This window comes from Solanum dulcamara, chromosome 11, assembly GCF_947179165.1.
Source record: "Solanum dulcamara chromosome 11, daSolDulc1.2, whole genome shotgun sequence".
Classification (NCBI taxonomy): Eukaryota; Viridiplantae; Streptophyta; class Magnoliopsida; order Solanales; family Solanaceae; genus Solanum; species Solanum dulcamara.
In genome coordinates this window covers 12,823,227-12,840,341 of record NC_077247.1, presented here as the reverse complement: position 1 = coordinate 12,840,341, position 17,115 = coordinate 12,823,227, and the positions used below count along the sequence as shown (strand labels likewise).

Below are 17,115 nucleotides of genomic sequence, written 5' to 3'. Positions count from 1 at the left end.
TTTGGTCAAGTGCGTGATTAATAACTCAAGCGTTTAATCACCCTTTAATATCTCTCTTTATCAGTAAGGACTTGATTAGAAAGTTCCTGGGAGGCAATGATATTGCTCAGTAGGAGTTTCAACACTGGCACTCAAGCATACAATCTCCTTCCAGTCTCCTTCAATAAATTGAAATGATGGATATTGATTATATAAGCAACTCATTTACCGGTCTTACGTGGGGGTTATCCACGTTATACCAAGCGGTGTCACGTAACACCGCTTCGTCCGAAATTTTAATAAATGGGTAGATAAATAATACACAAAACATAAGTATATATAATGAATGATGACCCTGCCTGCCATAAAAGCTTCCAGTTCTATTGGTCAAGTGCCTGATTGTCCTTCTTGAGGATTTTTGTTCGATCCTCTACTGCATCAACTTTTTGGGGCAAATTTTGGAGCCTTTTTCGTTTGAAAGTGCGGAGATTGTAACGGATTGAATCCTCGGAAATAAAAATTCAATTAAACCGTGAGTCAAAGCCCGTTCCAACAAACTAAAGGGAGATGGTATTATATTAATTAGCTTATTTGTTTTCTTCTTTAAATATGGACACTGCTAGAAAAAATATCGTGCACACCACTGAGTCCATTATAAGTTCTTTGTTCCTCACGATAAACAACTGACATGCCATTGAAGATTAGATAGCTGTGAAACAGCATGAGCTAGAACTTAGAAGAATCACTAAAAAGGCTTGGCACCAAAGAAGGATCCGTTAAGAGAACAGTGTAGTCAAAGGCACGCTTAAGTCCTGAAGCGAGGCTCAAAACATGTTGAGCGCTTCGCCTCACTTTACGTGCACTTTAGTGTCGTCATCAAAGTTCTAAGGCAAACTTTTCCTTGCCAATGAGCCTCTTCTAAGAAGTGACAATAAACAATTGATATTTCACTTTATCATAGTTTTTTTTTTCAATTTCTTTGGTCATATATTTGTCATTCACATTTATAATTATTAGTCTTGGACTAAACATATATAGTTGTATTTTTTTGTCCATTTGAGTCTTTTTTCATTAAAGCCCACGCTATATTTGCAATTTGCGCTTAAAGCCCCAACAAACCTTAGAGCTTTTTTGCGCTTTTCGCCTTTGATAACACTGTAAGAGAAAGCAACATGTTAATACCTTCCATCCAGGCGCCTGTATGTAACACCAATAACATCTAGGGTCCACTCCAGGATATCAAGCATTGATGTCCACTGGCTAAAAATAAGCACTCGATGACCAGAAAGCTTCAATGAAGGGAGAAGTTTGGCTAATTCCTGCACATGGAGCACTTGAACTATTTTGAGCAAATATAGTAGAACTTAAAAATGACTACAAGAAATCAGAAGGCCTGTGAAATTAACCTGGCATTTAGCTGAAATCATAACACGTTCATCTGACAGCACTCCCTTATTATTATCGCCATAATAAAGTAAAAGCTGCAAGTAACAGGAAAACATAAATCCAAGTGATTGTCCAGAATAACTAAGGAATAAAGAGCTCAATAGTTGTAAAGCCCCATACTTTCGGGCTAATGTTTGAACCGTTCGACGTATGTAATTGGACCCGAACCCAGGAAATTTGGTTGTGCCCAGGTGTAAAGGTCAAGGTTTAAGTGTATCACATATTTAAGAACACAAGCTTTAAAAGTCCTCATTTCTTTCTTAAACTTCATGTTGAGTCAAACTATGACAAACAAAGTGGAACAGGGGAGTATGTCATGTGGAAGAAGTGCATAATTAAACTACTGCATGCAAGCAGATAAGTTTGTAAGAAGAAAAACGAGTGAAATAAAAGAAAGTATACTTTGTGGATAGAGAAGTCATTATAGCTCTTCAGCTCTTCAATTACTCTGTCCACTGTACATTCAAAACCAAAGACACCTTTGGGATGCATAACTCTAGCAATTCGAACAACATCATCATCGGTATAAATAAGCCTCACAAGCAAAGGATGGTTTGCAATCTGAAGAAACCATAGCATCATTGGTCAAAAATCTGGAGTTTTGACATTAATAATTCGGGTGGATCAAGAAGCTTCAGCACCTTGCGGAATTCAAGAAAATAATTGGAAATTTGTCGTCTAGAAAAGACACCAGCAGCATTATTCAAACTAATGACAGGTTGCTTTGAAACACGAGCTAGAGATGCAGCACGGTAGCTTTCAATCGCTTCTTTATATGCATCTTCTTGTTGTTTCTCCATGCCTACGTAACGAACCTGCAGCAGAAAGTTCTTTTCTCTCATACACTAAATGTACCATGTAAAAGCTGTAGTGATTACAGGCAATCCCATGAATAGTGAGGTCTAAACATCAATAGACCAAAGATAGAAACAGCTACCATAAAGGGATAAAAAGAAAACAAGAAACAAATAAAATACATACCATCTGTATTTTTGGTACCAGTTGTTTCATCACATCCGATTTTAATCTTCTCAATATGAAAGGTCCAAGAATGGACTTTATTCGAGCAATTAACTCTTTATCTTCTGCATTCAATAGTTTTTTCAAGTCAACATCTCCTGTTTCAAATAGATCAGGCATCATAAACTCCAAAATTGACCAAAGTTCCTGCAATAAAAAACCACTAACTGAACAACGCAAAATCAAACATAAAGATAAGCACTAATTGTGAAAACAGCGGCAAAAGCAGCAGATTTTACACAAAAGAAACATTACAAATAAATAACTAAGAGAAGATATTATTTTTTAAAAAAAAAAATTATATATGCAACGTTACTTGTACTTACTGAGAAATGTACAGCAAACACAGGAAATTTTACTTACTGAGAAGCCATGCAATAAAAATACTTACTTGTACTTATTGAGAAGCCATGCAATAAAAAGACTTACTTGCACAACTGAAAAGCCATGTAATAAAAATATCGGGTTACCCAACAATCGAAATTAAAAGATGTTTGAGAAGCCAAGTAATCTGAGTTTCAACTATGTGGTTCATAAAAACTTCAAAACCCTAGATTCAGAATGACATATCCTACTTTCCAGGAAAAAGAGAGTAGAGAATGAGCACTCATCACCAACAGAATCTGCTCAGGAAATCAAGTGTAATAGAGCTAAAATGTCCCGCCAGACTTAAATATCAACAAAGTTCTTTCATCACATCCAAACAGGTCAAAAAGAGAAAAAGATGGGGAAGATATTGTTGAGAGCATTCATCTGGAGCAGTTATAGAATCAGCAGACTTATTACATCTGATATAAGCTCGTACGTGCTCAGTCCAAGGCAAAAAACCTCAAACTGCCCTTGCAAGGATTGGCTATATATCACGGAAGTTCTGACAACATAGTCACTTAAATCACACAGCAATGAGCAAGCTGCTTTATAAAGAGACATTTCTCTACACTATTGTCCAGGGTTATTGAGGCTATATATATAGGAAGTTCTGACAACGGAGTCACTTACATCACCCAGCAATGAGCAAGCTGCTTTGAAAAGAGACGTTTCTCTACACTATTATCCAGGGTCGTTGAGGCTAAATATCACAGGAAGTTCTGACAACTGAGTCACTTACATCATACAGCAAAGAGCAAGCTGCTTTAAAAAGAGATATTTTTCTAACTATAATCCAGGTCATTGAAGCTAAAATACATCACTATTCATTCAGGAATACTCCCTTTGTTTCATTTTAGGCCCATGTTGACTTGGCACAACCCTTAAGAAAACTTGATTAGGGGTGTATTTAGTAAACTACCTTATTAATGATGTTTTGGAACTCTAAATTTGACTACTATTACTTTATGTAGTTATTTAAACTAAGGTAGTAGGGGGGAAAGTATTAGAACTATCTTGATTTGCTAAAATGGATAAGTAAAATAGAAAATTCTACTTCAGTATAGGGGGCAAGTAAAATGAAACAGAGGGAGTATCAGGGAAAGCTTTTCTTACTCTTTACGGAAATAATCCTAACAAATATCTTTGCATTTCATTAGCAATTTGTTTATCTAGGATAAGTTATGCAACAAGATTGGCATTGGACAATGTTAATTGTCTACTTTGAAGTGCCATTTTTAGTTGTTATCACCTTGAAATTTACTTAGAATACCACCTGTAAGCAATAAAAAATATTTTTTGTGCAGAACAAAAATAACTATCTCACATTAAAGAACATTCCTAACAAACATTAATTCTGACATAAAATAACATACATACAAGAGGTACACATGCATTACAAACGACAAATCCTTTAGCAGCTTAAGACAAAAGAGTTGATGGTTGCTGACATAAAATAACATACATATAAGAGGTACACATGCATTACAAACGACAAATCCTTTAGCAGCTTAGGACAAAAGAGTTGATGGTTATCTTACATGCAAATCATTTTGTAGTGGTGTGCCAGTGAGCATTAATCGCTGGTTGGCATTACGAGCAATAGACATTAAGTTTTTCCACCTATAGCTGCCTTTATCCTTCAAAGCATGAGCCTCATCCATTAGCACACAGCTCCAACGCCAGCGCTTCAGAATTTTGCGGTCATCTTTCTGCTGTGCACTGCAAGAGGCACAGGTATAAGACTCGATGACAAAGATTTGTACGAACTAGCTACACTTCATTCAAAACAACAACAACAAACCCAGTGTAAGCCCACAAGTGGGATTAGGAGAAGATAGGATGTACGCAGACCTTACCCTTACCTTTGTGGGGTAGAGAGGTTGTTTCCGCTAGACCCTTGGCTCAAAAGAAAAGCTCTCAAAGCAGGGCTAGGCTTCATTCAAAACATGAATGTTTAAAGACTTCTTTTCAATAAATATGAACGTTTAAAGACTTTTTTTCTATATTAAGAAACCTTTTTCAAGTTTGAACCACTTAGAAAGCAAATTCCGTCTTCTTCACCTTTTTCAAGTTTGAACCACTTAGAAAGCAAATTCCGTCTTCTTCAGCAAAGATAAAAATCAAACATATACTAGAAAATAAGAAAACAAAAAAGATTGAATAGGAAACTTTTGAATAGATTAACATCTCAATTAAGTCTAAAGTGCAAGTATAAACAGGGAAACCAAAAAGTGAGCTCATACACACTAAGACTAGATATCGGAGCCCAAGCACTGGCCCAAAAAATGTTAATTAATATATTTCTATGCAATTATAAGAATATTTCAACATATTTTATGAAACTTTTTATAATGCTACATGTGAAAAGATAGAAGTTTTGACAGCAGGGGACAGGGGTTCAACAACTTGTGTTATAGTGTATCTTTTTTGTTTCAGATTTATGTGACCTTACTTTTTTTTTTTTGAGAAGGTAACATATGTGTATATTGACAAGTCAGTAAATGGGTTGCACTGAAACCATAATTACAGCAAAATCAGAAAGACATATAGCTGACTCAAGTTCTAACAAGATCTTAGGATGTCTATAATTGAGTCAATGTCCTCTAAGTATATTTTTTTACACCAGAAACAAAAAAGTCTAATGCAATTTAGTTTGATCATCTATAGATCACAATTTTTGCTCTCAAAACATCTTGAATTCCTTTCCTTCCATATTGTCCACCAGATACAAGCTGGGACAATCCTCCATCTGTCTCTGTCTGCAGCTCCTACTCCTGCTTCCTCCCAACTATATAGCAAATGAGTTATTTTGTTAGGCATGACCCAACTAATACCCCTAAGGCTAACAAAAATTCTCCACAGCTGTGTAGCTATCCTGCACTGCAGAAACAGATGGCTAACTGTCTCAACCTCTTCACCACAAAGGTAACATCTAGAACATAAGGAGAATTTCCTCTTCTTGAGGTTCTCTTGCTTTACTTTTTTTTAAAAGAAATATGTTAATAGTCATTTTTTAAATGCTAAACAAACCTTAACTAACATTTCAAAACAAATTTAACTTTAATTACTTTTAAAAAACTGAAAACATCATCTAAACTGTCATACCCCTAGATTAAAACGTGAAAATCTTAATAACTTCACATATATCCATAACTTGAAATATAGATAGACTCCAGAAATGTTCCTAGAGTTGGTATTAACATGGTACATACTCCAAAAAATATTTTTAAAGTTTGAAATATGCAGCTCAAACTCTAGGAATATATTATAAATCATAATGTCTCACATACATGGTAACTATATGTGTCTATTGTGTCATATAACATGGATAGATGTGGTATAAAATACTCTCTCTGTCCTTATTGTACTTGAAATATAATAATTAAATATGTACTATAAAATCATTTTGGCTATATAGATGTTTCAAATTAACAACTTAATACATAGAAAAATGTTTTTTTATTAATATAGAGCCCGTTTGGATTGGCTTTAAGTTGGTCAAAACCAACTTAAAGCCCCTTTTTAGCTTTTGGACGTGTTTGCCTAATGCTGACTTTAAGCCATAAAGTTCTTAAAGTCAGTCAGAAATGAAATGTTAGGATTTCTAACTTTTTTTTCCAAAGTGTTTAAAGTCATTTTCTTTGACCATGGAAATTACTTTTATATTCTTTATATTTTAACTAAATTCTCAAACTACCTTTTTTTATTCTTTTAACCCTAAAATTCACATCATAAGCACTTTTATCCAAACACTCAACTGCTTATTTATAAAAATAACTTCCAGCACTTCAAAGTTCTAAAAGCACTTTATACATAAAAGTTACTTTTTTTAAGTCTATCCAAACGGGCTCATAATACTTATCTTAGTTTCCTTTTAGAAATTAAACATTACAATTTAAAGATCATGTGTTATTTATTTCATCAATTGTAAGCATATTTAATCAGTTTGACCACAAAATTGCAATTAGTGACGTTACTTAATTATACTTGTATCTTAAGATATTATTCCTTATTTATCACAAAATTTAATCAATTGTAACTTTTAAAAAAATTAAGCTTGATGATAAAATATTGATTTCAAACTAAAAAAATAATTTCGAAGAAAAAAGGATCCTAACCAATGTTTCTCTTCTAGTAAACATTAACAACAGAGACACGTAGAAGCTACTATGTAGGATATACTACTAAAAAAACAAGGAGAGAGAGATAAGAAAAAGCTGCAACTGCCACATAAAAGTTTAAAAGGGATCCCACTTTTTTGATGAATCATTTAAAAAGTCTGCAAATGAAGCGCGTACATAGAAATCAAAGTGAGAAAGTACACACATAAAACAACTGAGTATAACTTCTTTAAACCAAAAAAAAAATCCAAAATACCAAATTACCCCTGCATCAGCAAGCAGGCATGTCACCTGCTTCTAGCCTCTTATATATAGTAGTACAATACAATGAAATAGTCATCTTTAGCCTTATGATAATTCAACATGCAACAATATCATTCTTCTGTTGCCTCAATTTTCATAAAAAAAATTCTCCAAGAAATGGCAAAGACTTGCTTTTTCCCATTGCCTCATTTTTCACCTTAGACGGTGAAATTCAAAGTTGAGAGCTACAATGGAAAGAACAGAAGTAGAGTATCTTCGGGAATATGAGATTTAATATTCACCGAACAAAACAGAGGCTCTTAACAATGGATTTTCTTGTGACCTCCACTGAGTAAAATTGAGATGCATAGACCATGAATCCAACTAACCTTTGCAAGTTTAGCAGCTTGGGAATAATAAAATCTAATTGTCAATCACTGATGGTTTTAAGTCCTTAAGTAAGCAAAATATTCTGGGGCTACTGAATGCACTTCTTCTAGCATTCTTTCAGAGGCATACCAGAGGTTTCATACTGAGGAAGAAATATGAAATCTAAAACACCTTACAGTGATAAATGACTAGAAAATACACAACCACGGACAGTTGGATGGTACATTCCACTTCGATGCAAACTGAAGGTCATAAAAATGATGTCCAACCTGTGCCGTTCAAAAAGCGAGTAGCACACTAGGATAACATTAAATGGAGGTGGCAGTCCAGTCCTAGCCAGAGAACTCAAGTCTTTTGAGTAAGCTGATCGTCCAGCACCATGATATTGGATCACAGTAAATGCCGGACACCACTTTTTTAGCTCTCTTTCCCAGTTCTCCAAAACAGAGGCAGGACAAACAATTAAATGAGGACCAGGATCATCTTCCAAATGCTTCAGCAATGTTAAGTATGTGATTGCCTAATAAGAAGGATAAATCCATCATTACCTATCACTTAAAGTCAAAATAAAAGAAATACTATGCATCAATCAGAGAAAATAAAAAGTTAGAACTGCGGCATACCTGAATGGTCTTACCAAGACCCATTTCATCAGCCAGTATAGCTGCACAAACCAGCCCCAAAAAGTTTCAATTTGAGGTACAAGAGCACACAACAGAGATGCATGTATGTACATTTGTCAAGCTATAATTTGGTAGCATATCTTGGTCAGAAACATTAGGCTTTATTTCTATATGTATAGGCAAACAAAATGCTGGTCGTGCTTATTTGCTATATGCTAGAAACATGTTCATGCAAAATATAAAGGCTATTTAGGTGATATGAATTTCACTTGCGAACCAGAATAGGAAACGAGTAATTTTCCTGTAAACCTTTGGGAAGTACTTTTAATGCATATAAAACAGATCGGACAACAACATACCCAGTGAAATCACACAAGTGAGGTCTGGGGAGGGTAAAATGTACGCAGACCTTACCACTAGAGGCTATTTCCAAAACAGACCTTACCAAACAGATCAGACTCAGTATAAAAAACATGGAGTATTAACAGTCTCGACATTTTGTATGAATAACTTAAAACTGAATGGAATAATTTAATTTAAGCTTTAACTAATTCCTTAGATATTGAGGAACACTTTCGATCTCGGTTCATTGACCAATTATGCAGAGATTAAAATACATGGATCACTTATGTGGTGAATAATAGTGAGAGGATTGTTATGAACTGAATAATAATTTAGGGATTGCCATATGGTGAGAAATAATACAGAGGTTGTTGTGCAGAGATTGCCTGCTTTTGTTTTTTTTTTGATAACTAAGAAATTACAGAGGGCTAGTTGGTGACGGTTTGAAACTTGATGGATAGTGGACCCACATATCACGTACTACCCTTCTACCAGTATTATCAAAGGCGCACTTAAGCTCTGAAGCTAGGTTCAAAACATGTAGAGTGGTTCGCCTCGCTTAATGTGCGCTTCAATGTCGTCATCAAGGTTCTAAGGCATATTTTTCCTTGCCAATAAGCCTGTTCTGAAGAGGCAAAACTAAACAATTGATATTTCAATTTACCGTAATTTTTTATCAATTTCTTTGTTCATATATTTGTCATTCATGCTTATAATTATTAGTCTTAAACTACACATATATTTATATTTTTTCTCCCATTGCGCCTTTTATTATTAAAGCTCACAATTTATTTGCTCTTTGCACATAAATCCCCAACGGATCTTAGAGCTTGTTTGCGCTTTACTTTTGATTAACATTGCCTCTTACCACATGACCAAAGCTCTGAGCTTGCTAATGGACTACTACTATCCCATTCTTGCATGAGTTGGAGCGCAAACATCTTATGTACTGAACTAGCTAGAAGCTATCACTTCAAGTAGAGGGCTGCATAGATTGCCTACATTAAGGGCTTTTTTGCCTTTAAATACTCTTATTCATGTATTGATAATACCCTTCTTACTCTATATTATATTCCGCATAATATAACATGTGTTCTGATATGACTTGTCCAGGCATTAGAAATAGTGAGTTTAATACAACCAACAGAAAATTACATTAGCTATGTGAAGTTTAATACCATCAATAGAACACTACATTAGTTATTACTAGACTAACCAAATATTGTACTCCCTACGTTCCAATTTATATGAGGCAGTTTGACTTGGCACGGAGTTTAAAAATGAAAGAAAGACTTTTGAAACTTGTGATCTAAAATAAGTAATAGATATTTGTGTGGCTATAATCATTTGATTAAGGGTAAGATGCACATTTAAAGTTAAATTGTTACTAAATATAAAAAAAAGTGTCGTTCTTTTTGGGACTTACTAAAAAGGAAACTGTGTTATATAAATTGGGACAGAGGGAGTATTACTTATGCAGAATTTCATCTAGAATTATTTTTGTTCTTGCAGCCATTCAAACAGTCCCTTTGTAAATACCAAGTTGGAAGGAAAATTGATCTCAATAATGGTACATTGTCTAAAGATAATAAAAAGACATGTAGCATCTCAGCTACTTTGTACGAGCAATTCCAGGACACTAAAAAAATGGAAGTATTTGAACCTTTCTTCAGTACTTCATACCATCCTCTATTAGCCAGGTCAACTGAACATAGAAGCAATGACCAAAAATTAGTTGATTTTTCTCTTTTTTTCCTGAGGTAGGAGGTAGGAGGTAGGACTCATGGAGGAGCACAATCTTCACCGATCTCAAGGTTATCAACAAGACAAGCCCAAATAAAGAGGGAAGAGACACCTTTCTGATATATAATGTCCATACAGTTACTAAACTTGTGGTTAATAATATCAAAGTTACTCTTGTTTATTTTCAATCAACATAGACACCAATATCACCCCAAAGTCATTCATGCCTATAATTATTAGTCTTGGACTAACCGTATATATATTTGTATTTTTTTTCTCCCATTGCACCTTTATCCATTAAATCTCACGCTTTATTTGCTCTTTGAGCTTAAATTCCAATGGATCGACTTGTTTGCACTTTGCTTTTGATAACATTGCCTCTTAACACTAGACCAAAGCTCTGAGCTTGCCAATGGACCACTACTGTCCCATTCTTGCATGAGTTGGAGCACAGCCATCTTATCCACTGAACTAGCTAGAAGTTATCACTTCAGGTAGAGGGTTGCATAGATTGCCTACTTTAAGGGCTTTTTTGCCTTTAAATACTATTATTCACGTATCGCTAGTACACTTCCTACTCTATATTTTATCCCGCATAATGTAACATGTGTTCACATATAACTTGTCCCGACATTAGAAACAATAATTGCATCAGCTATGTGAAGTTTAATACCATCAAGCAAACACTACATTAGTTATTACTAGACTAACCAAATATCGTATTATTTCGGCGGAATTTTATCAAGAATAATTTTTGTTTTTTGCGGCCTATCAAACAATCCCTTTGTAAATACAAGAGGAAATTTGATCTCAGTAATGGTACATTGTCTAAACATAATAAAAAGACATGTAGCATCTCAGCTTTATCACTTTGTACGACCAATTCCTAGACACTAAGAGAATGAATTATTTGAACCTTACTTCAGTACTTCATACCATCCTCTATTAGCTAGGTCAATTGAAATTAGAAGCAATGACCAAAAATTCAATTATTTTTTTCTTTTTTCCCTGAGGTAGGTGGTGGGCCCCATGGGGGGAAGGGCGAAGAGGCACCTTTCTGATATATATACGAGACAAGTATGATGTCCATACTGTTACTAAACACTTGGTTAGTACTATCAGTGATACTCTTGTTTATTTTCAATCAAGAGAGACACCAATATTACTCCAAAAAATTTGAGGTTCCCAAGCTTTAAGAACTGAATGGGAACTGTTAAAGAATATCAATGATGACCGCAATTAAATAGATTCTATGTATTTTGATCATGAGAATATTGGTTCATGAGAGGACCAAGCACATTAAGATTGATAGAGAAAAGATATTGTCAGGAAATATTGTTACAAAATTTGTGAAGTTGAATGATCAACTTGCATATGTCTTCACCAAGTCCCTCACCGGTCTTCTTATTAATTACATCTGTAACAAGCTAGATACATATGACTTACATGCACTAGCTTGAGGGGGAGTGTTAGAATAAGAATAGGAACAAGAATAGTATATACAATCCCACTTACAATAGGAATAGGAATAGTATATACAATCCTACTTGAAAAAAGGATTGTAATGTAGTATCCTAGTTGGAAAAGGAGTCTAATGTGGTGTCTATAAATAGGGTCTCAATGTAATAATATACATACACTATTCAATAATATTCTTCTCCAATACTTCCTTACAATAACTATTAGTCTTGAACAAACATATATATTTATATTTTATTTCTCCCTTTGCACCTATTTTCATTAAAGCTCACGCTTTACTTGCGCTTTGTGCTTAAATCCCCAATGGATCTTGGAGCTTGTTTGCACTTACTTTTGAAATCATTGTTTCTTACCACTAGACCAAAGCTTTGAGCTTGTCAATGAACCACTACTGTCCCATTCTTGCATGAGTTGGAGAGCAACCATCTTATCCACTTAACTAGGTAGAAGCTATCACTTTAGGTAGAAGGTTGCATAGATTGCCTACATTAAGGGCTTTTTTGCCTTTATATACTCTTTAGTCATGTATTGCTAATACACTTCTTACTCTATTTCATTCTGCATAATATAACGTGTGTTCGGATATAACTTGTACAGGTATAGTAGCCCTTCATCGTTATTGAAACATAGGTCCTTGGCAGGCGGGAACAAAAAGAGAAAGAAAAAGATAGAAAAGTTCGGTCCCAGTTGGTCTCGTCTATGGATTTTAATACTATCAACACAATATTACATTAGCTATGTGAAGTTTAATACCATCAACCAAACACGACATTAGTTATTACTAGACTAACCAAATATTGTACTTCCCTCCCTCCCAATTTATATGAGGCAATTCGACTAGGCACGAAATTAAAAAAATGAAAGAAAGACTTTTGAAACTTGTGGTCTAAAATATATAATAGATGTTTGTATGGCTATAAATCATCTAATTAAGGGTTTAAGTTGAGTAGGACAAAGACAGAGTACTTAGAGTGCAAGTTCAGTGAGACACCTCAGGAGGTTGGCGTTGAAGTTAGGCTTGGTGCTCAGGCCATCCAAAAGAGAAGTAGTTGCAAGTATCTTGGGTCTATCATGCAAGGCAGCGGGGAGATTGACGATGATGTCACACATCGTATTGGGGTAGGGTGGATGAAATGGAGGCTCGCTTCCGGAGTGCTATGTTACAAGAATGTGCCACCAAAACTTAAGGGCAAGTTCTACAAAGTGGTGGTTAGACCGGCTATGCTGTATGGGGCGGAGTGTTGGCCAGTTAAGACTTCTCACATTCAAAAGATGAAAGTTGCTGAGATGAGAATGCTGAGATGGATGTGTGAGCACACCAGGAGCGACAGAATTAGAAATGAGGCTATTCGGGACAAGGTAGGAGTGGCCTCGGTAGAAGACAAGATGCGGGAAATGCGACTGAGATGGTATGGACATGTGAAGAGGAGAGACATAGATGCCCCAGTGCGGAGGTGTGAGAGACTGGTCATGGATGGTTACAGAAGAGGTAGGGGTAGGCCGAAAAAGTATTGGGGAGAGGTGATTAGACAGGACATGGCGCAGTTACAGCTTACGGAGGACATGACCTTAGATAGGAGGGTGTGGAGGACCCACATTAGGGTAGAAGACTAGTTCATAGTCTCGTTATTCTTCTCTATTCATAGGCGTAGTAGTGCATTACGATCTCTTGCGCTTTGACTTCTGATTTCTGTTATTTCTGTTATTATTTATTACTTTCTATGCTTTGATTACTCTATTTTACCTGTGACGCTTTCATTATTTATTTAATCGTTATTTGTTATTTGTATTTATTTATTTGTATTTATTTGTTATCTATTCGTTATTTATTTGTTGTTTTTCTAATAAAGCTTTTAAGTTCCTATTCTTATCTAACATTTTTTTTTATGCATTTATGCTTTTACTGAGCCGAAGGTCTTCAGGAAACAACCGTCCTACCTTGGTAAGAGTAAGGTCCGCGTACATTCTACCCTCCCCAGACCCCATGTTGTGGGATTTCACTGGGTTGTTGTTGTTGTTGTTGTTGTTGTAGTTAATAATATCAAAGTTATTGTTGTTTATTTTCAGTAAACATAGACATTTATATCACCCCAAAGTCATTCATTCTTATAATTATTAGTCTTGGACTAAATTATATATTTGTATTTTTTCTCCCTTTGCGCCTTTTTTCATTAAAACTCACAGTTTATTTGCACTTGGGACTTAAATCCCCAACGGATCTTAGATCTTGTTTGCACTTTGCTTTTGATAACATTGCTCTTACCACTAGACCAAAGCTCTGAGCTTGCCAATGGACCACTACCATCCCATTCATGCATGAATTGGAGTGCAACTATCTTATCCACTGAACTAGCTAGAAGCTATCACTTCAGGTAGAGGGTTGCACAGATTGCGTGCTTTAAGAGTCTTTTTGCCTTTAAATACTCTTATTCATGTATTGCTAATACACTTCCTACTCGATATTTTATCCTGCATAAGGTAACATGTGTTTAGGAGCCTGTTTGGATGGGCTTTAAGTCGGTCAAAACCAACTTAAAGCCCCTTTTTAGCTTTTGGACGTGTTTGCCTAATGCTGACTTTAAGCCATAAAGTTCTTAAAGTCAGTCAAAAATGAAAAGTTAGGATTCCTAACTTTTTTTTTCCAAAGTGCTTAAAGTCATTTTCTTTGACCATGAAAATTACTTTTATATCCCTTATATTTTAACTAAATTCTCAAACTACCTTTTTTCATTCTTTTAACCCTAAAATTCACATCATAAGCACTTTTATCCAAACACTCAACTACTTATTTATAAAAATAACTTTCAGCACTTCAAAGTTCTAAAAGCACTTCATACATAAAAGTTACTTTTTTTAAGCCCATCCAAACGGGCTCTAGATATAACTTGTCCAGGTATTAGAAACAGTGAGTTTAATACAACTAACAAAATATTGCATTAGCTATGTGAAGTTTAATACCATCAACCAAACACTACACTAGTTATTACTAGAATAACCAAATATTGTATTACTTATGCGGAATTTTATCTAGAATTATTTTTGTTTTTGCGGCCAATCAACCAATCCCTTTATAAATACAAGTTGGAAGGAAATTTGATCTCAATAATGGTACATTGTCTAAAGATAATAAAAAGACATGTAGCATCTCAGCTTCAGCACTTTGTACGACCAATTCCAAGACACTAAAAGAATGAGGTACTTGCACCTTTCTTTAGTACTTCATATTTTATACCATCCTCTATTAGCCAGGTCAATTGAACTTAGTAGCAATGACCAAAAATTCAGTGATTTTTTCTCTTTTTTCCCTGAGGTAGGTGGTAGGCCCCACATGGAAAAAGGGGAAGAGACACCTTTCTGATATATATAGTAGACAAGTATGATGTCCATACAGTTACTAGTCGTTGATAATATCAGTGTTACTCTTGTTTATTTTCAATCAACGTAGACACCAATATCACCCCAAAATTTTGAGGTTCCCAAGCTTTAAGAACTGAATGGGAACTGTTAAAGACTATCAATGATTACCTCAATTAAATAGATTGTATGTATTTTGATCATAAGACTATTGGTTCAATAACAGGAAAAGGTTAACTTGAGGTTGAAAGCTAATTGTGTAATTATCAATTATTCAAGGAACTGACACAAACATTTGGCAATAACCTGCCACCAAAAAACACAATGACCATGCGCTTAGTCAGAAAAACCATTAAAAGTTTAACCTCAGTAACACCTAAAAAATTGACAGAGAAATCATCACAAACTCACACTACAGTTCCATGCTACAAATATACCGAACAAAAAATTAAAATAAAAAAGTACCTCCCCCGATTTTCTTCCTATACAACAAAAGGAGGAAATTGACTCCAACGAGCTGGTAAGGTTTAAGTATTGGTCTAAAATCCGAATCTCCTTCTCCACATGCCAGGTCTATATCATCCTTGAATGAAAAAGGTTTCAGTCACAGAAAAAAATACAGCATTTTACAACAGTAAAGCGCAAAACTAGAAATGTTATGCACTAGTTCAAATATCATACCTGAGTCACGATTCTCAGTGACGAAGCCTCCTCCACTTCAACAAAGGAATCGCATTTTGCAGCTGCAGTACCAAAAAGCTCTCTCTTAAGCTCCATAGATATTTTCCCACACTTTTGCAATGCCTTTCCTACAACATCATCATCCTCTTCACTCTCCTCGTTCTCGAAAAGCTCAATCTCCTCCTCCTCCTCCTCCTCCTCCTCCTCTTCTTCATTTGAGTTCAATCCTTCTTCTTCATCATCCACCACAAATCTTCGGCGGCCACGGCTGTTGGTCTGGTTCATAGTGGAGTCAATTTCAGCATCATCGTCCTCCAAATTCTCGGTGGTGTTTCCAACTCCAATTTCTTCGGAGGAACTATCTAACAGTTGGATGAAATTGGAGGATTTTGATGTATTTTGATTGGTGGTGTTGGAGTATGCGAAGGACCCGATAGGAGGAGGTGGAACAGAAGGCTTGAGTTTGAGGACGCGAGAAGGGTTGAAGGAATTGTGTTCCGGCCATTCATCGTCGGAAATCTCGTAATAGTCGCGCTTCATGGCAAGAAAAACCCTAGAGGCTGGAGTTGGAGGAGGGAATTTTGAAAATTTACTCACCAAAGCGAATTGCAGAGGAGTGGGGAATGAAATCGATTGCTATGCGAGGAGAGCGTGCTCTTTTCCATTTCCCGCAGACAGAGCTACTGACGGTCTATTTCACCGGGTCAAAATTATTTACAAAACTTTCCTTCCGCTTTGAATAACACACATTTTCTCCTAGTTTCTAATCTTCGGCTTTATTTACAAAAAAGTTATATATAAACATAGGCTCGTTTGGTTTCAGGATAAGAACTAAAATTATTCATGTATAAAATTTTATATAAGCTTTACATTGTTTGGTAGTATTTTTCTGTCATGTATAAAATTTAACACACATATTATCATGTTTGGTTAGCAAATTAGAATGATCCATAATTAATACATGTATAAGTTATAAGTCAATTTATATATTATTTTATGCGGGATAGAATGTGGTGTTGACACCCAATTTTGATCTGCCACAAAGCAAATTAATTATCGAGTTTCTTCAATTTTCAAACAATTTGAAATAATTAGTTTTTTAAAAAAACAAAATTCAAAAAAAAATCAAGTTATTTTTATGTAATTTGTCATGTTTATAATTTTTTGAATGATATATATATATATATATATAATTATTAGATTTTATAAATATTCAAAAATAACCTCAAAAAAAATTATTTATTTCGTAAATTAGTAGTTGATACTTTCAAATTAGTTAGAGTATAATTAGATTAATTAATTATTTTGTTAGAATTAAGAAGCTC

At 35.0% G+C, this 17,115-nt stretch overlaps 1 protein-coding gene across 1 annotated transcript in view; it reads right to left on the bottom strand.

The window, feature by feature from the left end:
• The window catches only part of LOC129874697 (protein CHROMATIN REMODELING 19), a 34,497-nt gene extending 17,951 nt beyond the window's left edge, over positions 1 to 16,546 (bottom strand). Inside the window, exons 1-10 of the mRNA XM_055950021.1 lie at positions 15,791 to 16,546; positions 15,575 to 15,692; positions 8,192 to 8,232; positions 7,838 to 8,088; positions 4,353 to 4,533; positions 2,407 to 2,592; positions 2,067 to 2,240; positions 1,828 to 1,986; positions 1,386 to 1,460; positions 1,162 to 1,298 (exon numbers count right to left, since the gene is read on the bottom strand). Of these exons, the coding sequence (XP_055805996.1) occupies positions 1,162 to 1,298; positions 1,386 to 1,460; positions 1,828 to 1,986; positions 2,067 to 2,240; positions 2,407 to 2,592; positions 4,353 to 4,533; positions 7,838 to 8,088; positions 8,192 to 8,232; positions 15,575 to 15,692; positions 15,791 to 16,330 (1,862 nt within the window). The 5' untranslated portion in view covers positions 16,331 to 16,546. The remainder of the gene's footprint in view (positions 1 to 1,161; positions 1,299 to 1,385; positions 1,461 to 1,827; positions 1,987 to 2,066; positions 2,241 to 2,406; positions 2,593 to 4,352; positions 4,534 to 7,837; positions 8,089 to 8,191; positions 8,233 to 15,574; positions 15,693 to 15,790) is intronic.
• Positions 16,547 to 17,115: the final 569 nt, after the last annotated feature.